Source organism: Oreochromis niloticus, linkage group LG5 (assembly GCF_001858045.2).
Source record: "Oreochromis niloticus isolate F11D_XX linkage group LG5, O_niloticus_UMD_NMBU, whole genome shotgun sequence".
Classification (NCBI taxonomy): Eukaryota; Metazoa; Chordata; class Actinopteri; order Cichliformes; family Cichlidae; genus Oreochromis; species Oreochromis niloticus.
In genome coordinates, this window is record NC_031970.2 from 9,826,660 (window position 1) to 9,848,466 (window position 21,807).

At 38.8% G+C, this 21,807-nt stretch overlaps 1 protein-coding gene across 1 annotated transcript in view; it reads left to right on the forward strand.

The window, feature by feature from the left end:
• pacsin1b (protein kinase C and casein kinase substrate in neurons 1b) overlaps window positions 1-16,881 on the forward strand; it is a 30,755-nt gene extending 13,874 nt beyond the window's left edge. The window contains exons 2-10 of the mRNA XM_003453694.5: window positions 5,299-5,424; window positions 9,478-9,634; window positions 10,579-10,814; window positions 10,910-11,065; window positions 12,786-12,961; window positions 13,047-13,167; window positions 13,388-13,506; window positions 13,605-13,801; window positions 13,945-16,881. Coding sequence (XP_003453742.1) covers window positions 5,365-5,424; window positions 9,478-9,634; window positions 10,579-10,814; window positions 10,910-11,065; window positions 12,786-12,961; window positions 13,047-13,167; window positions 13,388-13,506; window positions 13,605-13,801; window positions 13,945-14,054 — 1,332 coding nt within the window. The 5' untranslated portion in view covers window positions 5,299-5,364 and the 3' untranslated portion in view covers window positions 14,055-16,881. The remainder of the gene's footprint in view (window positions 1-5,298; window positions 5,425-9,477; window positions 9,635-10,578; window positions 10,815-10,909; window positions 11,066-12,785; window positions 12,962-13,046; window positions 13,168-13,387; window positions 13,507-13,604; window positions 13,802-13,944) is intronic.
• The last annotated feature ends 4,926 nt before the right edge of the window (window positions 16,882-21,807 follow it).

Sequence of the window (21,807 nt, forward strand, 5' to 3'; positions counted from 1 at the left end):
CTTGAGCGTTCCCAAAACATGTTTTAATTTGGTTTCCATATTCACAGTGTGTGGTGTGTGGAACAAAATGACGTAAATAATTTAACATGTCAAGAGAAGTGCTTTTTCTTGCCAATCATTACATGTTGCTACTCTCATTTGTCTGTGGTCAGTAACCATTTAGATTTGCATAAACACTGGAAGCAGGTGGAAACAGCCAGCCTGCTCTTTCCAAAACACATTAGCCATCCACATAATATATCAGGTTTGTGTAATCCTTACAAGACAAAATGTAAATATTACAAGCTGTGGTTTCATGCAGAGTTAGAGGTAGAACTTTCTTTGCTTTTTACCTGGCAATCGTACATATCCCCCTTGTAAAACAATAAACTTAAACAAACATAATAGAATTTGTTTTAGATGGAGCCAAAGTTAGCTGTGGATTTTCCCTTTTGCACTGTTTCACCCGGTTTCCAATCTACTTCGCAAAGCCAAGTCATTAGCTTCATGTTTAGCAAGAGTCATTAAAGCAGCGTTGATCTATATCCATATAGATCCATATAGATCTAGTATATATAACTCTGAGAAAGAGAGAAAATAAGAATATTTCTCAAAATGTTCATTTAACATACAAAATTTGTCATTCCTGACAGATTCACTGGTCCATTTCTCTGCGTTCCTGGTTAGTCCCTACAAAATACATGTAAAAATAAATTGCTCCATATTTAACAGCCAGTGCATCAATACAGTGTCATAGAGGAAATTAGATTCTCTGACTGTAACATGACTTGTCTGTTGTTGTTTTGTCTTCCCACGGTGGCTGTAGATGACGTTTTACTTCATGTTCATATCATTTTCGTTTTATCAAAATGCAAATGCATTCCAAATATTGTGGTGTGTTTGTAAATTTTGTTTGTAGCCCTTGTTTCATATGCACACATTCACATCTTGCTACATATATTTATTAAAATGAAAGCCCCTGTGTCTCTGATGCTTGCAAATATCTAAAGAAAATTAAGTTTGGAATGTTTTGAAGAATATGCAGTGGAACAAACTAGCAGCCTATGCCTACGCAAGCAGTCTGGTTTCTACCAGAGGAGATTATCCTGCAGTTATTGCTACAACGGCTAATCCAGGATTCTGTTTTATGTGCTTCCTTTTGTCCAGACTGAAGTGTTTTAAACGATTGTCTGTAAAACTGAAATTGACCAAATTCCCAACCCTATGCAGTTACAATTACAAAAAGGCTGAAAGAGTGCCAATCAGGACTGATGAGTTTGTGTTTGGCAGCCTACCCAAACAAACAGCAAAGTGATGTCATTTTTGTTGGTACCTTCTCAAAACATGGGAATTTCTCATTACACAAGCTGGCAGTTAGTGTATAAGTATAGTAGAGTATAAGTATTATAAAAGTAACTGAGTAATTCTCAGTTGCTGAGTTATTCTCAGCATTTCTTGAAAGATATATTTCCAAAACGAGAGGAGCTGCTGCAAAACACTCTAGTTAACCAAATAAATTCCATTACTCACCCAAAACCTTCAATTTAACAACAAAACAGAAAAAAGTTCCTTTGACCATAAAATATTTGTGTTTTTTTAGTCTCCAGTATTAGAAGTGAGTTCATTGTCTTTTAATTTCCAAAAAGTATTGTCTTTCACATTTTTTGACTAATAAAAGTGGATATCCTTCAAATGTACTGCAGTAGTCACACACCACAGTGCAACATAGGAAACTACAGTAAACACAAAAAAATTACAAAGCACTGAAACAACAACAATGTAGCATATCAGTGCTAAAAATGTAAACAGATGTACCAACCGTGTGTATACATCATGCCCTGTTAGAGTTTTTTGTCCTCAAGCCTTTCTTGCACTTTAGCTGGGGAATAATTAATGTTTATGCCACAACCAGATGCACTCTCCTGCATCTCCCTGTGTTCTGTTTTCTTGCCCCTCTCAACATGTCACCACACATCGACACTCCTTTTCCTGTTTCATGGGCAGGCTCTTGCCCCCATAAAATGTCTATCTGAGCATTTTAAATACATTTCACATTACTCATATCATGACTTACACCTGTAGGCTCTCCAGATTTTGCAGCCTAGATGGCCTGTTCTGCTTGTGCACAATGAAAAAAGCACTTTCTGTCGTGTAGAAGTGACAAAACATTGTAGATAAAAGCCATAAGTCTTAATCAAACTGATAATCTGAAATATGTGTTTCTGGCTGAAATGGATCTATAACCTTAGTATGGTTCATTACCTGAAGCCAGAGATTCTCAGAGTTTTTCTCAAAATCCTCACATTCCTCATCATTTGTATCTATTAACAATTACAAAAAGGATCTAAGCTGAATTTTAGTTGAGGTCACCGTTAAACATTAGTATCAACTCTTGTATATGTCATGATCCAGGGTTTTGTGTGGCTTTTAAGTTTCATACTCCTGTTTTGAGTTCAGTATAAGTCTGTAGATTTTTAGTTGTGTTTTGGATTCATGGATAATGTATCTGAGTTTCAATTTTTGTTACATTGTTACGTCTTTGGTTTTCTTTTTTTTCTTTTTGGTTATTGTAGTGATAAGTTTCTGTTTGTTATGTTTCTGATCTTGTGTTTTTATTCATGTCAGGAGTATTATTTTAACTAGCAATGGTAGTTCCCAGTGTCTCCCTGTCTGTGTTACCTGTGTAGTTTATATGCAGTTAACTGTTTCCTCCTGTTATCTTCGCTCATCTTTGTCCTGCTATCCAAAGTAGTTTTCTGTTCATATAGGTAGGCCCGTTTCTCCCCTTTTCATATCCTCCTGTTTGATCCCCGGATATTTTCTACATCTCAGTTGGCACCATCTGTTGGGCCTCAATTTTCTCCCTTTTAGATTCTGAATACTTTCTGGATTTTTCATATATTTGGACTTTTTGGAGTTATTGGGCCTACAGTCTATGCAAAGACACCTCCTTGGCCACCTCCTCTACCTATTACCGGGGGATATTGAAGTTTCCCTATTCAGTAGAGAGCGGTAATCTCTCTCTAATTTATGCTTTGATATTTTGTTGTGAAACACCTAATGGTTTTTTTCTATAGAAGTTAATTATATTTACTTACTTATATTGCTGGTTCTCGACTTTAATTCCATCCAGTGGTATGCTGTGTGGCAGTTTGACAGTGTAGTCTTTCTGCAACTGCAATTTGTATTGTGTACCAAAGCTGGTGGGCGTGAGGCATGAGCTTAAATACTGTTAGGCAGTCTGCGTGCTTAGTAATTGTGCTGAGGGTTTGTAATCTGGTGGATATAGATATAAATATTAGATATTTTCAGACAAATAGAAAATCTTGTGCCATCACTAGTAGCCACAACTGATTAACTTCTGCAGCAGGTGTTCCAGTAAGGCCGTGGGATAATATTAACTGACCACAATGAGTGAAGATTACCCTGCAATTTTACAGCAGTGTTCTGATAATAGCTGCCTGAGTCTATGCCACTGAAAATTAATAGCTAGTCATTAACTCTATTGACAGAGTAATCTCACGAGAGCAGGTAGAAAATAGCTGGAAGCATTCAGGCTATAAGGGTAAGATTGCATTTGAGTTCACCTGATATCAGCATGTATAAAGCAACATGCTTGATTGACTAACCTTTGATGTCCCTTGATGCCAATCTCTATTTTCCTTTGGTTTGTCTTTTGTAATAAAGTTTTTTAGCCTATTAATATAGTTTTTGTGGCAGCACTTTTTATTACAGTAGTAGTTGAGTAACAAGGCAGAAACAATTACATAATAATGTGGCAATTTCTGAGTTATTACAATGCAGTTACAAAGTAATAACAGTTAATATCAAGCAATATCATCGTAGCAACAGTGCTTACAGTTGAGTAATATTACACTGAAACTGATGTAACTGGATAATAGTGGGGGTAGTAATGTGGAAATAAAGGCATCCCCATGTGGTAAAACTAATTAGTAATAGTAGGGTAATACCTTGGTAACAACATGATAACCTGCTTGAAATAAAAAGGTAATCTTCACATTTTTATACAGAGTTTAAATTGTATTAACCTCATAATAATAAGGTAATATTGACCAATATTTGAGCATATTTGGATAGTATTACTATATTATATTTATTGAATTAATCCTACCTTTGATTCCCAACACCCTGCTGGTTTTAAAAGCAATAATGTAAATATTATGCTGCAAAATGATAAACCACCTGTTTCTATTTAGTAACATATTAGTAAACATGTTAACGACCTTTTAAAACAAACATAATGAAGAGGGCCATCGTTCACAGCATATTTTATATCTGGATGACAACACATAACACTGTAAAATTATATTTGAGGTAGGAAGGAAAGTGGTCATGGAATACATATTTCAAATGTCCAGTATACAAAAACAGGATCTCATCCATGTTCTCCCGCTTATCCAATTCAGGTTGGTAGGGGGGCTGCGCCATCTTCTTCACTGACCTCTAACCATCCAAAGATACAGCCTCTCTTGCAGCAAGTAGCACCAGGCTGCCCACTTGCATACTGTAAATGAGAAGTTTTGAAAGAAGAATAATGTTAAAGCAAGCATGATGTAATTGGCAGTTCTTTGAGCAAGCATTTCAGAGATACGGATTGCCTTATTAAAAAGCAGCAAAAAAAATTTAAAAAAATGCACTATTATAATTTGTGTATACAGTAAAATAATTAATTTATCTTTTTTCTTTTCTGCCCAAAATATTATATTGGAACACATTTGGATATTTAATGTGTATTATTAGAAATAAACCACAACAAAATTCACTAGGGATGGATAGCTATATTCTAAGTACACCACACCTCTAACACTCTCGCCTAAACTGTTGAAACTGGAGTGCTTAATTTTGGAGTGAATATTTTAAATAACAGTATAACTAACCACATCTAGTTCTTTATCGGTATTTTCAATAATTGTCAGCTATTTTAAGAAACCTTACTTTTATGCAACCTTAGTTTTTATTCTATTAGTCGAATAAGCTAATAGGATATGGTTTAAGTTAATAAGTACACGGTCCCAAATATAACTATAACTATAAACTCACCGACATTACCTTCTTATTTCTAGCAGGTTATCATATTGTTACCAAGGTATTATGCTACTATTACTAATTGGTTTTGCCAATTAGTAATTTGCCATGCACCTAATCTTGCTTTAAACAGTGTTTTTTAGTGAATCTCACTGCAGATGCTGGATTTGTTCTAATCTGATTTATAAATTCTAAGAGAGTTTTGACCTGAGTTTTTATGTGTCTCACACATCAGAGGGTTTTACATTCCTCTGCGCTTGTCTTGTCTTACAGTGCATAAGGAGAGTTATTTTGCTGCAGACTACCACAGCCTAAAGCCACCCTGCCAAATCTGGGACCATGTCTGGAGCCTACGACGAGTCCGCCAGTCTGGAGGAGACCACAGACAGTTTCTGGGAGGTGAGACAGCTAGGAGCAATATTTGACAGATTAAACCTAACCGGGAAGTGACACGACCTAGTAATGAACTCTCAGTAAACCTACTTTATCTGAGAGAAAGATACAGGGGCTCATTTGTCAGCCGTGTGGAGATTTGCACGTAAATCAGGCAAGTACTCGCCACTGCGCATAGCAACAGATTTATCGACAGAGCTGGATCACTGAGCTGTGGGTGCCTCAAACTCAGATCAGAAAATGACGCACACATTTCCTCAGCATGACAAATTTCTCTATGCTGGTGCCATTATTTCTGATTGAGTCGACTGAATCTTGTATTATGGCACAGTTAAAATGAAAGGAAAAACAGAAATATTTCATTGTTGGCCCAACCTGTGCTCTTAAAATGTAAGAATTAAGAACTCCTCACCAGTAGTTTGGTTTTGTTTTTTTTGTCCTGTGTATCTTTGTGGACAAGTCACATTAAACAGCTGTGCCTCAGGAGGTAGACCAAGTCCGCCATTAATCAGGTGTTTCAAACCCAACTCCTCCACTGTGCACGCGGGAGTGCTCTTGAACCACTTCGAGTGGTCAATTAGACTTGAAAAGTGGTGCATAAATGCCAGCCCATTTACCCGTTTGATTGCCAAACTGTGATCCTGATGAGACATCAAGCTGAAATGTGTCACCATATATTAAAATGCTCATCAGAAAATGAAGGAAAAGAAATACAGATAAAATCAGCACAAGAACTAAAATAAAATGCTTAGCGTGTAAACCAAATGTGTCTTTAGCTGCCTTTTAAAAAAATCCATAGAAACAGCAAAACCTCCGGGGTACAGGCAGAGCCTGCCGCAGACCTCAAAGGTTTGATCAGCCCAGGTACTTAGGGCATGAGGGGACAGTTTGTTTAGATGTGGTTATCTTTGTTAAATGGAAAATAAATGGACCTGTTAAACTTTAAACTTTGCGTTTCACATGAAACACAGCAAGAGCATGTACACACACTAATGAGTGAGTACCCACCTACACTGGACTAATAAACACAAATTAAAGGTAAACACAGTTCACTTTACCATAAAATGTTGCAAGCAAGAGCAATGAAGGGGTTAGATGAGGGGTGAAAAGATAAAAGCTCTCTGGCACTGTACATCAATGTTGGACAACCTGTCAATGCAAGTGGAATTTGACCAGCATATTTATAAAGAAGCTGATGAGGGAAGAGAAAAAGGTGAGCCAGTGGGTGTGGGATATCAGATGACTGGGAAAGATGGGACAAACTGGGGTTAATGCAGGGCAGAATCGGAAATAACAGGAGGGTTACACTGGGTTCAGAAAACACTATTTTTTTGGGGAGGCTTTTTCTAAACGGTAGCATTTCAAGCTGTGATTGGCTCATCTTCCATGTCTCTCAGCCAAGTCAGAGTAAGATTTTATAATCTCTGAATTTGGCACCAGTATAGACAAAGGCAGTCCAAACGATGGATTAATAGAGATGGGATGAGGATGAGTTATCTGTGGGACAATTCACCTTATTCCAGATCATGCCAGTGAAAAAGGTACTGTGTTTATTGGTCCCAACAGGTTGATAGTTTATCACTGTAGATCAGTCTTACTTTATTTGATTAAGCTGTTGTTTTCTGTATATGAAAAATAGGAAATTTCCAGCACAACTTCTTATAGTCTATTTGTTGCTTATTTCATCTGTCTTGAAATACACACATTTTCAGTGTACCATCTGCTAAGTTGAAGGATAGCACCATTTTGTTAAAACTGAAATGCTGGAAGTAGGCGATTTTCTGCATAGAATGGCGTAAATATTAATGGTTTACCAAGGATTAAATTTCCGCATGTCTGTTGTTTCAATTGCAGTTTGTTGTTCTGGGTTTTTTTCCCACAAGATTACATCAGCTGCAGCCTTTCCTGAGCAAAAACAGCCCTGAGTAATTTGAGAAACAAGTGCCAAGAAGCTCATTTATTATATATGAGAGGTGGTGACTCAGGTAAGGTGGTGAGGTAGCAGTTCGCTGTTGAAATTATTCACCTCATCAGTACAGACTGTTCTGTTGCTTTACGTTCAGATGCAGGAGTTTTATTTGATGAATGTACTCAGGAGGTGCTTTAGACAGAAGAGAGGTATTGTCACTTCATACATTCGGGTTTTAGAATCGATCTCCTCTCAGACTTGGTTCAGTTTTATCCTCATCATGTCTCTTCAGCCTATGTTTGGGAGTCAGGTGGAGGAGCAGAGGTATTTGCTTCCAGCACAAAGTCACTTTATCACAGTCAGCCACTGCATTACTGCTGTGGAGCTGCTGCAGTGCTGCCCACTGATCGCTGACTCGGCTCACTGCTGCTCCAGCAGAGGCCTGGTGTGGAATCCAATCATTTGCTCCCCCCCAGCTGCTTTCATTTAGTTCAGATTTGAGGCTTGTTGGGTGTTACTTTCATGGTGTATTAAGTGTAAACATCTACTACCTATTCAGCAAAGATGCAGTCCTGCTAAAAGTGTAAAATGAAGCCAGTAAACTGGGGGTTCAGCCTTTGTGTAGCTCCCTCTCTCTCTCTCTCAGGGGTCTGTCTCTCGGCAGAGCTCTCTGTGAGGTTGCTGCTCCTGCATCCATGGAGAGTTGTAAATTATATGACATTAATCAGTCCCCTGCTTTCATTGCATAACTTTGCGCAGCAGCAGCAGCCATTTCCCGCTGATCCTTCCTGCTTCACCGACAGGCTTTTGGTTTTTTTTTTTAAAGGTGCCTCAAATTACAGTAGAAGTACACAGGTCGTTTAAATCCATTATCACTGTAATACCAATCCTTTAGATAGCTTTAGCTAGAACTAGAAAAGACCCATATTTTAGGAGATAGTCTGAGACACATTTTTTTTCTTGTTTTGTAATATATATATTTTTAAGCATTTATTCAAATGTGTACAGTTGAGGTGACAGAGAATAACCGTGTGACATTGGTCCACAGTTCGCCGACAGTTTTAGTGACATTGCATAAATAGCGAAACATGTTTTTTTTCCAAACAAAGTGGGTATCTGAAAACTATCTGAAATCATATCAGTGCTAAAAATCAGTATGGGTCCTAATAACTCAGTGATACTCTCCTAAGGGAATTCTGATGTCCTGATTTGAACATTTTAGGACACAGTTAAAGGGGACCTATTGTGCAAATTTCAAACACAAGTTTTTATTCTTGGATTCTACCAGAGTGACTTTGCATGAAATGCAGTTTAGAATAATCTTTATTTATGATGTACTTGGCCTTTGTGCAGCCCTTCAGTTCACCTTGTGACTGAAACAAGCTATTTTAGCTCCCCTCCCTTTAAGTCAACTTTTGTCCGATTGGCTGGGACAGATGTGTGGGGTTGCTATGCTCAAGGCCACTGAACCGTGCTTGTTCAGCTGTGTTTGTCGTCATCCACTACAGGCTAACTTCAGATAGTCTAATCAGTGAACCAAATCAGTAAACTAAAGAGTACTGAAGTGGACAAACAAGTTTGACTGAGGATATTTTAAAGACAGCAAACAGTTTGTGTCGCTTGCTATGCGGTTAACTGACAATTCGGAAGGTTTGTGTAAAAAGGATTATTGGACTAACAGTGTATTTATTGTGATACTTAAAATATGTCTGCAGCCTTTTTGACTAGCAGTTTTTCATAGAAAGCTGTTGGTCTGAACTGATTATAAATTAACTACATCTCACAGCTTAAAGCCTCAGGTGATGAATTTTCTTCCAAGAACCTCAATAAGGCAGAACACTAATATTTTAAGAACATTATCATTAGTGATCCCCACAGCAGATGGCTGTCCCTCCCCAAGTCTGCTGGAGGTTTCTTCCTGTTAAAAAAAGAGTTTTTTTCTTCCCACTGCCACCAAGTACTTGCTCAGAGGGGGTCATCTGATTGTTGGGGTGTACTCTCTGTTACAACTAAATTAAATGCCATCAGGCAACTGTTGTGATTTGGTTGTATATAAATACATCTGGGTTGTGTGATATTTGTAAGTAATAATGGGTTTGTCTGATGTGTAACCTGAATGTCACTGTGATGTTCATTTGTTTTTATATAAGGTTGGGAACTACAAACGCACGGTAAAGCGGATTGATGATGGTCATCGGCTCTGCAATGATCTGATGAACTGCATCCAAGAGCGTGCCAAAATTGAGAAATCCTACGCACAGCAACTGACCGAGTGGTCCAAGAGATGGAGACAGCTGGTAGACAAAGGTGAGGCATCATTTTACCCAATTCCAAAAAACATGGGATACTTTGTAAAAATAAAAACAGAATGCAGAGATTTGCAACTCTGATGAACCCATATTTTATTTAAGACAGAGCACAGAAAACATATCAAGTGTTTAAACTGATAAAATGTACATTTTGATGATATCTTTTTTTTTTTTAGAATAGAATAGATATAGAATAAAGGCTATTCTATATCTGTTTTTACGTAATATGTTATGGACTTTAGATGAGAGATATTTAAAGTCTTTACAATTTTATGTTGAGGACCCTTATTCATAGTTTTTGAACGTAGTTTTTGCAAACTGATGAACCGCTGCCAATATTTAATTCTATGAAACTCTGGCTCGCTCAGGTGTTTTTTATACCCAGAAATAAAACCCATTTATACTCATGTTACTGATCTGCTGTTAGTTAACTCCAACTGTTTTTAGTAGCAGATACTTTTCCAGCCTGTTGTTGCTCCCATTCCAATTTTGCTAAGAGGAATTGTTGCCAACAAATTCAAAATCAGCTATTATTATTCATGAAATAATGAAATGTCTCAGTTTAAGCTTTTGATATTTTTTGTTCTCTTGTGAATAAAATATGGGCTTATGAGATTTTAAAATCATTGTCATTGCATTATGTTTTAATTGACAATTTACACAGGGTCCCAACTTTTTCAGAATTGGGTTTGTATTTCATATTAACATGGAGATACATTAGTAGTGTTTATTTACAAATTGCCTTCAAAGTGCAATAAACAGAAAGATATCTTTTGCATTTAAAATGGCAACAGTTTTCCTCAATACCCATTTATAGATTTTAGGGTATAGCCACAGTCCTTCCTCTAGGCTTCTGTTCTCAGTGTTATCTTTCACCTCCCAGATCTGACTCCATGTCAAGTAAAGTTTTAGTACTTTACCCACACATCATTCTTCCACTAGGGCCTCAGTACGGCACAGTAGAACGAGCTTGGATGGCGATGATGACAGAGGCCGAGAACGTGAGCGAGCTCCATCAGGACATTAAGAACTACCTGATCAATGAGGACTTTGAGAAAGTGAAGAACTGGCAGAAAGACTCGTACCACAAACAAATGATGGGTGGATTCAAGGAAACCAAAGAGGCAGAGGAAGGCTTTAAGAAGGCTCAGAAACCATGGGCCAAAAAACTGAAAGAGGTAAGTGAGTGTGGACTTTACGAGGACTCGTTTTAAATCTTCAAAGTCTGATTACATACTGCGTTCTTCTGTTTATGTTGAATTTCCTTCTTCAGCTCGAGGCTGCCAAGAAAACATACCACATGGCCTGCAAAGAGGAGAAGCTGGCTACCACCAGAGAGGCCAACATCAAGGGAGAGTCATCTGTGGCAGCTGATCAACAGAAGAAACTCCATGAGAAAGTGGACAAATGTAAACAGGACTCACAGAAGGTGAGAACATCAGCTGCCGCTGCTCCAGCATCATTATGCAAAAGATAGTTTCTGCAATAAAGCCAAAGGCAAATAAGGCTATTTTAAGGCTGTCTGCTTGGAGCCAGTGCAGCATTGTTAATATGTGACAGTATGCCACTCCTTCAGTCAGTAACTCTCATTCACTGCTCTTGAAATGGACTCTAGTCTCATTTTACTGCCTCAGTGCTGGAACATTTGATACTGTTCTCTCAAGATTAGTCTGTTTCACATTGACTCCATAAATGAAACATATATGAACACGTGGAATACGTGTATTATTAAAACAATGGTCACCCCAAGCCATTTGGATTTTATTACAGACTTAAATATAAATAATTGTAATCGTTTTTTAAAAGCAGCTCAGTCACATTATCTGTTTGTTTTTTTTTAATGGAGCTTAAAGCAGGAGTAAAGCCGACATTAGTTAGAGACTGTTTTTCCACCGGAAGTGGAAGAACTTCTGAAGCAGAACCATTTCAGTTAAACAGAATTAAACTGACATTGTACCACTAATCTAGAAACAGTGTTATTAATTTCGACTAACAAATAGGCTAGTGCCAGTGCTCAAAAATGGCTGGACCTAAAGTTTGAAACACTGATATAACAGCCTCTAGGAGGTGCTACATCAAAACATTCACAGATGCAGCCTTCTTCTCGTGGTACTAACCACTACTTCCATTCATATAATGGTTCAGGTACCGTGATAAAGCAACCAATTGTGTGTGTGTTGATTGTAGGGGAGGGATGTCAATAGGGATATGATTTATTTTTAATTGTTTTTGGACATCAGTAGAGTAGTATGCCACAGACATATAAGCCAAAACTAATCTAAACTACAATAAGCAGGATGCTTTCTTGGTTCTTTTTGGTTATTTGTCCATGACAAGAAACAATTTCTGATCAGTCAAACTTTATTTGTAACCTTGCCTGAATGTGCTGAATGTGCTTTAGAAATGACTGAGGACAGGAAAATATAATAAAACAAGCCGATAATATACACAGATAAGCAATTTAACCTAAGTTAAAAAACCAAAACATTGCAGAGAGTGTGATACGATATGATAAAATTAACAACAATTAGAAAGCAGGCAAGTTGAAACCACAGGCTGGTTGGAGCCTTTCTGTGCTTGTGTGGGATCTCTTTGGGTTCTCCAGCTGTCTCCTACAGTCCTAAAACATGCCTGTTGGATAAGTGGATGGATGGACGGACGGACGGACGGACGGACGGACGGACGGACGGATGGATGGACGGACGGACGGATGGATGGATGGATGGATGGATGGATGGACGGACGGATGGATGGATGGATGGATGGATGGATGGATGGATGGATGGACAGTCACTAATTGCTAAGTAAAAATAAAAAGTAAAAATTAAGAGGCATAAATACTTGAATCAAGAAATAAGAATAAAAGTACAAATTAGATCAAATAAAAACAGTACATGAAATAAAGTGATGTCTGTAAAGTATACCAAGTCAAAAGCCACACTGACGAGGTAAGTTTAAACATTTTAACTCTTCCAGCTGCTCTCAGGTCATCCGGCAGTCTGATGCCATGGTTCAGCAGTGCCAAGGGTACTTTGCAACGATTAGCAGATTAATGCCAGAGGTTTTTACATGGAAGCATGAGACCATGAAGAGCTTTGCTTCTGGAATGATTCTTTAATCATGTAATGTCTGTGTGTGTTGCAACACAGACTAAGGAGAAGTATGAGAAGGCTCTGGATGAACTAAGTAAATGCACCCCTTCATACATGGAGAACATGGAGCAGGTGTTCGACCAGTGCCAGCAGTTTGAAGAGAAGAGGCTGAGTTTCCTCAGGGAGGTGATGCTGGATGTCAAACGCCACCTCAACCTCACAGAGAACCAAAGGTCTGACATGATTGAAAGTGTTACGATAACAAGACAGCAATCATGTAAACATTACCCATTCACCAAATCCCCACTTTCTGTTCAGTTATGCTACAGTGTACAGAGAGCTTGAACGCACCATCACATCAGCCAGCCCACAAGAAGATCTGAAGTGGTTCAGCAACACTCACGGTCCCGGCATGCACATGAACTGGCCACAGTTTGAGGTAATTAAATACTAGAACAGGCTGCACGTGTGCGGGTGGACCATTACAGAGAAATAATGATTTATAAAGCAGTATATGGATGAAGCAGGGTGTTAAATATTTATATGGTTGTGGTGTACATTAAAAAGGGATAATTGTACACATATTAGACATATTAGAAATGACATATTAGAAAAAACAATACCCTTTTTTCATCTTTTTCTGTTTTGTTTTTTTGCAGGAATACAACCCAGACCTTGTCCATAACATCTCTAAGAAAGAAAAGTCAAAGAAAGGAAATGATGTAGTCATGCTGACTCATGTTACGACAGCAGGAGACCACGCTGTAGACCGAGGAAGGTAACAGCTTACCAGTTATCAGTGCTTTTAATGCATGTCCTAATCCACATCATCCTCTGAGTGCCTTTTGTATTGTTTGTGAAACAATTTTCTTTCAGTGTAAGCAGCTACGATAAAAACCAGGCGTACACGGCCTCCACAGAGTGGTCAGATGAGGACCAGATGGCCCCGAACTCAGGGAACGACACCAACGGAGGGATGAACCCCTTCGACGAAGATGTGGGCACAGGTGTGAGAGTGAGAGCGCTGTATGACTATGATGGCCAAGAGCAGGACGAACTCAGCTTCAGAGTTGGTGAGTGAGACAAATGGTTAATGTTATGAAAACCACTGGAAAAGCTTTTGAGGGTCCTGCGTGACGCTGCGAGTTTTTATTTTATCTGAGATCACAGTGTTTTTGTAATTTGTTGTTTCTCAGACTCTCTTCCTCTGTTATAGGTGATGAGCTGACGAAACTGGAGGATGAGGACGATCAGGGCTGGTGTAAAGGTCGCCTGGACAACGGCAAGCTCGGTCTTTACCCAGCCAATTACGTGGAGACAATTTAAAAGTTCCAGCTGAGGACGTTTCCTCATCAAACCCAGACTGAAACGTCCGGTCATAACTGCACATTGCCAGAGACCTGAAATCAAATCAAAGCCTTCTCTTCCTGTCAGGCACAGTGAGCTGTCTTCATCTCTGCACTCATGGTGAAGAAGACTGACAGCTCAATCTGTTCAGGATCACTTCACCTCCAGATACTGCAACTGAAGCAAAATATTATTATGTCTTTCGTGTGTAGCTGTGTTTAACACCGGTTGTGACGCTAACACGCCATACAAGATGTTCTCTCATTGTATTATTGATGTGGTAACGTCAGCTGTGCCTGGATAGCGAGAATGAGCTATGCATTGTGCATTTCATGTATATATTTTTTTAACAGTCGGGATGCTTGTACAGTTTATTTCCTCACTGAGTACAGTGTTTTCTTTCTCAGTATTCACACATTTAGCCTTTGAGGAATAATTTGACATTTTGGGAATTGCGCATGTTCGCTTTCGTCCTGACTGACAAGATGAGAAGATTTATGCCGCTTGAATGTGAGTCTGAAAACAGCTCGTTGTTCAAACTCAAAAAAGATAGGTATATCTTTTGGCTAAAATCTCAGCAAATTAGATATATAGTTATGTTACAGTCACACTAGGGAAAGCAGTGGTTTAAACCTCCCAAAAAGTTTTGCAACTGCAGTGAACTTGTGATCTTGTCGCCTTTGAAGTGGTTGTTTTAAAGACCAGATTCAGATTGATTGCAACATTGTTGCAGTGTGGCTGAATTTATTAATTAGATGATAGTTATTTGTAAAAATTCACCAAACTTTCTCAGAGTGACTGCAGTCAGTCCGAGTCTGACTGTGAAGTCAGGTTGCGTCCGCCATTCAACCTGTGCAGTCTACATGCAATCGAAAGTGGCCAGCTACTGGAGTTGGCGGCGTTGCATACAACCAGTTGGTCAGTGTACTTTCAATTGGTTTCTGACACCTAAAAAATGAAATGCAACCACCAGGCAACCACTGCTTTTTCCTAGTGAAAAGGAGGTTGCTGTCCTGTTTTTACTCTAGTGTGACTGAACCATTGGCAACTGTCAGCAATTGCAACCACTCTGTCAACCTTCGCCCCTTTACCCCTCAAATACTCTTTGCATCTTTTTAAGTTGGAACAACATGAAGGCTACAAACACAAAGTGTTCATCTCAGCTTAGTGCTTTTTAACAACATACTAATGGCTGTTTCAGTGGTTACTGCTCTCCTGGAATTAACACTAGCTACCTTGGTTAGCAGGTTAACTTGTTGCTAAGCTATAACAACCTGAGACAAACTGGAATCCAGTCTTCTTCGACAGGCTGTTAGTGCACTTAACCACATAGCGAGCCATGTTCAACAGATAATTTCATTAAATGCTCCAAAAGGCACCAAGAGATGCCACCTAATAAACAACTGGATAGTATGAATTTAAGCCCTAATATGATTTAAAGGGTTGAGCAATATAAAAGCAGTGGCTTCATATTTCACCCGTGAAAGTTTACAGTGGTTTAACACACAGCTAACACATGCAATACGTCCAGTTCCTCAAACCACAGACAAAAAAGTAAAAGCTACTTTCGGCTGGCTTGCCACAAGGGGTCGCCACAGCAGGTTGCTCTGTAAGTATGATTTGGCAGATTTTACGCAACCTCAAAGAGGATTTGTTTCTCTGGCTGGAATCGAACCAGCTGCAATAGCACAAGAGGTTATTTAGAGGTTTTGAGTTAATGTAGAATACAAACACGAGCGATGTGTCAATCTTCTCATCTTACTGTTTGCAAGAAAGCGAGAAGCATATTTTTCCCAGAATGCTGAACTGATTCTTTAATGCCTTGACTTGTTTTCGTGCTCCAGTCTGCAGCATGTCTCTGAATTAGCATTTTGAAACCAGATAAAAGACTGCTCCCCATCAGTACAAAAACACACACGCACACCACAGCCACTCTAAGCCGAGATTGTCTTTGAAATGGAAATATGTACTCTACCAGACACTGCGAGGATTGTTTACATTAACCTCCGCTGTCCCGCCCTTCTACAGCAGTGTGCCTGTTTAAGACTTTTACCTTCCACCAAGTTTCTCCTAATCTACGTGTGTTAATAACGTCGACAGCATGAGCTAAAACCTGTCTGGAGATATAAAGCTGCAGCTGTTTTGTGCGGAGATTCGAGTGAATGTGAGTGTTTTGGCATTATCAGCTCCGTGATTAGGTGCATGCTGATGCTCTCACACACTGTTTGCTCATCTGGTCTGAACTGAACCAGTGCATGGCTTTGATGAGTTTCCTCCAAATTATCAACTGAATTTTGATTAAATTAATACTCCTAGACTGTCGACATGATTAGGACCTCTGCAGACTGTATTCAGTTTTGTGTCTTTCTGTTTAAATATTTTGGATTCAGAGTGTGTGTGTGGCCCTGCGGTACGTGGTGTCGATTGCTTTACTACTGGTGAAGACTGCTCTCTTGTCAGTGAGGAAGGCAGGTGTTCTCTTACTGATGCAGCTAGAGAAAGCTCCAATGTGAAAAGCAGAAAGAGGATCCGTCTCTGAAATATTGATGAGACAGTCGCCTTTTCTGCTGCATGAACTAAATTCATTTCTACGGGATCCAGTAGGGAAATGTCTCTTGTTGTCGTATTAATGCCTCTGTGTGCTATTTTTTAAGCGTTGCCTCTGTTAACACTGGATTCAGAGTGTAATATGTACTGCCTTACCAAAATCTACCACCTTGCCACTCCAAAGACTGTCAGTCGCCGCCTTCAATGAAGTGAAAGAGAGCTCATCACCAGAGAATCTGACTCCAGCTTATGAAGATCACTTTACACCAACATGACACACAGACGCTCTTTGACTGATTGAAGATTATATAAATTTAAACACTACAGCATCTTTACTGTCTCAATGTATCTTTATATTTGAAGCTGAATGGGACTATTTACAAGTTTTATGTAAAAGGGGGAAAAAGCTACAGCTGCAGCATCCACTGTGAAACTCCTGAAGGACGGGAAAGCATATTTTAAAACGCTCAAGCACCTCCAACTCCTCTTTTGTCTGTTTAGTGCTCATGCTGCGAATTAGAGGGCTTTCTTGATTTTTTTTTTCTTTTAGCATAGTGCTGTAATTTTCAAACTGTAGTGCCTGTTCAAGCAAAAATAAAAGATGTCATCGGAAAACTGAGGCACACACAAAGAGTCTGAGTCAAAGATTAATCACAAAGGTTAGATTCATCGCCGGACCAAAACAAGTGATGCTGCACATAAATATAGATATTATGGTGCAATTTGATATGAATGAGAAAGCAGGAATACCCTGCAGCAAAAGGTCCAGCATTTAAATGACGTGGCGTTATAGCGAGGTATAAAGGTTAAATTGTCCAGTGTGCAGAAAAATGGCCTCTGTTAGCATAAAGAGGTTGATTACTGTGAATGTGGAAATTAAAGTTGAGCCACTTTGAGTAAAAATTATATGTTGGTGTTAAAGCGTCATGTTTTTATACTCTATCTGGCTGTCAGATGAATTAAGGAGAGTACAAAATTGCAGGTTGGCTTCACATAGCTTCACACCAATTATTTGCTTTGGGAGATGCTCACAGTTAAATCTGCACAAACCATTTATGATCAGTCATCACAAATACTTTATTTTCGTGGCACGCAGTGTACCTGGGTATTGTTGCCGACCACGTCAATCCCTTTGTGACCACAGTGTGGTCAGCTGTGATGAACAAAGTGGGATTCTTAGTTTTCTGCTTTTGCATTGTTGACACACGGTAAAAAAAAAAAAAAAAAAAAAAATTCCAAACCCACAGGGGAAAAAATCAAAATATCTTTAATAAGAGGGGCTCGTTTATAAACAGCAGCTAGCAGTGTATTTAATAATGATTTTCACAAAAAATCTGCAGCCTGCCACAAGAGGGCAGCATAACCCAAGACTCACTAAAGATGTTCCAACAAATTAAAGTAAGTAAAACAGCACTTCTACACCAAGTGATTCATGATATAGAGGAAAGTAGTTGTTTGTCGCTTGTTTATTCTGCAATAACTTATACAGGACTTTCTAGTCTTACTGACAACTCAAAGCACATTATGCTGCAAGCCATATTTGACCTTTTCATATATATATTCATGCAGCACTTTTGTCTGTGTTGTTAAACCCTTCATCCACCTTGCATTAAAACCTATGGCCAAGTCAGTTAACCTAAGGGAACCTATATCACTGTGGGAAGAACTCGGAGTGCCCAGAGGAAACCCATGCAGACTCCACACATAAGGGACAGGAGATGAGAACATTCAAATACAGAACCCTCTTAACGTGAGGCGAAGGTGCTAACCACTGCACCAAAGTGTCGTGTCAGTCCGCTGAGGGAGTTACTGATCAAATTTGTGGTTATACTTTTTCATATTACAGATGTCACATGACTTACAGGGAAATTCAGCAATGGAAAAGAACTGTTACAAAACTAGTCCCTGTGTCTTTTGTGGTTGGGTGGATGTTTCTTTCTCCTGACTGGCAGCTGGCTAAACAGACAACAGCAGATCTTATTGGCAGTCACATATTTTGCTATAGGTTTATCTTGTTTTTGATCTTCTATTTTGTCAGAAGAGTTAAAAAATACTGTAAATTTCTGAAGCTTTACGTTACCTATCTGTCACTTCAGCATGGTGAAGATGACTAAAGTAATCACAGATATCACACAGTCATAGCTTTTGACCGAAAGGATGACATCTTAATTCCACTTAAGCCTTTTAAAACATGTGTCCCCTTATGTGTCAAACTACCCAGAGGGAAACATGGATCAAGAGGCTCATGAGCCTATCCCAACGTGTATACAATACGCTGGGATAGGCTCACCTCTTACTCATCAAAAGAACCGCTTTTCGTCTACAACAGTAAACTGGTCCACATAGCTCGGGGCCACCTCGTTTTGGCAGATGTTCACCCTCTGACTTGCTGCAAGATTGATTGGAATTGTGAAATCTCTCAAAACCTGTTGGACTTCTTGAGAGCACAGTTGGAGGTGGGAAAAGTTAACATGACAGTAAGGACATGAACCGGAAAAGAATATACAGAAAAAGTAATTAGATGATAAGAGTTGAGCCTTTTAGGAACTTCACAAAGCTGATTTTACATTCACTTCATTTACTTAGACACAGCAAACAGATCCAGTCAACAAAAAAAAAAAAGTTTGAACAAAGAGTTCTGATCCCACAGATGTTTGCTTAGACATTTCCAGATGTGTTAAACTGGTGTGAAAGAGCTAAAGCAGAGTACATGGAACTAACATAAACTTCAAGTAGATGTTCACATGAACATATTTGCGAAACTGTGGGTGGAGCAGCTTTTAGTCTTGTGTGAATTTGTATCAGATAGAAGTGATCTGTGCCCTCTAGAGAGGTTACAGGTAAAAAGAAAGTACACCTTTATGTAGCAGGGCATAATATAAAATCACCTGATCCTTAAAATTAGATAAATACAACCTCAGGTGGGCAATAGATTGTGATATATTATAATATATCATTATTTTATTAATAAAAATGAAGCCAAAATGCAGAAACAGTGCGAGAAAAGCTCCATATACAGCTTCCATAGGCAGACTAATGATTAATTGATTGTCAGCATCTGTGAGCAACTCTATATCTGGAGCATTCAGATGTGTGCTAACACAACTCAGAGGGGGAACGACATCAGGAATGAGAAGATATTGTTGCTCTGGGAGGGCTTGTAAGGCCATTTCCAAACAATTTGTTCATTTTTCTACAGGAAAAAGTTGCTTTCAGCTACTCATCGAGTCACGAGGTCACCGTGGCATTTGGCTCCACATATTTTATTTGGTAGATTTTGATTTGTATCCCCTCCCACTGAATAAAAAAAACAAACAAATCAAATTCAAGTCTGAAAAGTTACATCATCAGAGGGCGACTTCTTTGGTTGACCTCAATAATAAAACAATTTTTAAAAACTTTTCTCATAACATTCTGGGTTTGGTCACTAGTTTCACATCCTGCTGAATGAAATATGAAATTTATCTTCCGATCATTCTCACAGTCAGTGACGAGGATAATCAAGGATATCCTTATTGGCTAAAGACCTATCAAAACCGATGATTGATATAGAAGTTAGCTGCCTGTAAATAAACGGTATTTCATTACTGCTTCTTATTTAGGTGATATTGCACTTTCAGAAAAAAAACATTAAGAAGAATAAACTTGCAAATGAGACCTATTAAATATTTATTGGCTATTTTTTTGAACATTCTAAGAATATGTGTGTGTGATGCTCTCATCCAGGGATTCAAGCAGCTACTCTCTGTAAGCAGAGCCTGTGAGTTAAAGAGACAATATTGGCAACAGGAATGTCATTGATCACCACATATAAGCACATTTGCGTAGGTTATGTGTGCAAAATGAATCATCTGTGTTATGACATATGGACATTGTGTCTCTGGGGGTTTGAACATTATTGAAAGGTTCTGGCAGAGACCAAGAATGAAATCGTATGGGAGAGTTGCTTGGCCTTTTTAGTGTTCTATACTTAAGTGTAAATTCATTATTTATGTCTGGTGTTGGTGACAGCTTTCATTATAGTTTATAATATAAGACATTTTTACATCACTTTTGCGAAAAAAGGAAACACGATACAAGCAAAGTGAGGCTCATTAGCAGGTGTTTCCCAATTAGTGATTGTTGCTGGTGGAAACCACTAGAGCTGTGTAAATGTAATGCCTGGCGAATTCATTTGTAGATTAAACAAAAGCAGGCCTGCACCATATCTGCTGCCATGGGCCTAGCCTTGGTTTTTATCTACTATTTATTTGCCCAGTCATCACACATCTATGTTCTGGTAAAGAAAACTCAGAAAAATTACACATTGTTTTTTTAAGTGCTCTAAGGAAGGCTAAGTTCATGTGCTACATTCTTGTTCCCTCAGGAGCAACAGCAAGCATCTGGCATGAGCAGGGTGACCCGGTGTCCTACTGTATTGCACATTTTGTTTTTATCTCTTGACTCTAGTTTAATTTGCTCCTGTTGCAAAGTCAACATGTGAGTCACAAGGCACCTTTGGCTCAAAACACTGCCAATCTGTGGAAGAGCAGTTAACTGTTTTTACAGTTATTGGGACATAAAAGGGGAGAGAGGGTTGTAATAATACAAGAAAAACAAAAAAACAGCTGCATTAATACGGAGCATGCACAGCTTTAGCTCAAGCCGCATCTTGTCCTTCACAAACGTATTCTTTGCGCCACATTAGTTTGTAGGGATCTGATCAACCGCTGTAGGAATCAGATGAGCACAGCTTCCCAGGACTGGAAGGTTTTGAAGGGTAGGTTTTTGTGCAGATCCCAATGGACCCTATAAAGAAATACTCACCACAGCCACAATCTTTTCACCCTGCTGCTGTCCACAACAACAGAACAAACTGCTAGCAAACCTCCAGTGCAGCTCCCTTATGTGAGATTATTAAACCCTGTGTCCAGACTTTATGGCAAGAATAACATGCTAAACTTTTGACATTTTAATTATGAATTCTTTTAATTTTTTCAATAGAGTATATCTGCAGTTTTGTTGTCATGGTGCAGTTGAATTATTTTTTATCTTGACTTTTTTGATTGTTTAACAGGTGCAGCAGTAAGTTGACACTGAGATCGTGACATCATTTGACAATTGAGCATTTAAAAACAAAAGTTAACCCGTGACTCGCAGCGTTTTCTAGTGGTTGGCTCGGACCTCTCTGTGTTTCATTTACATG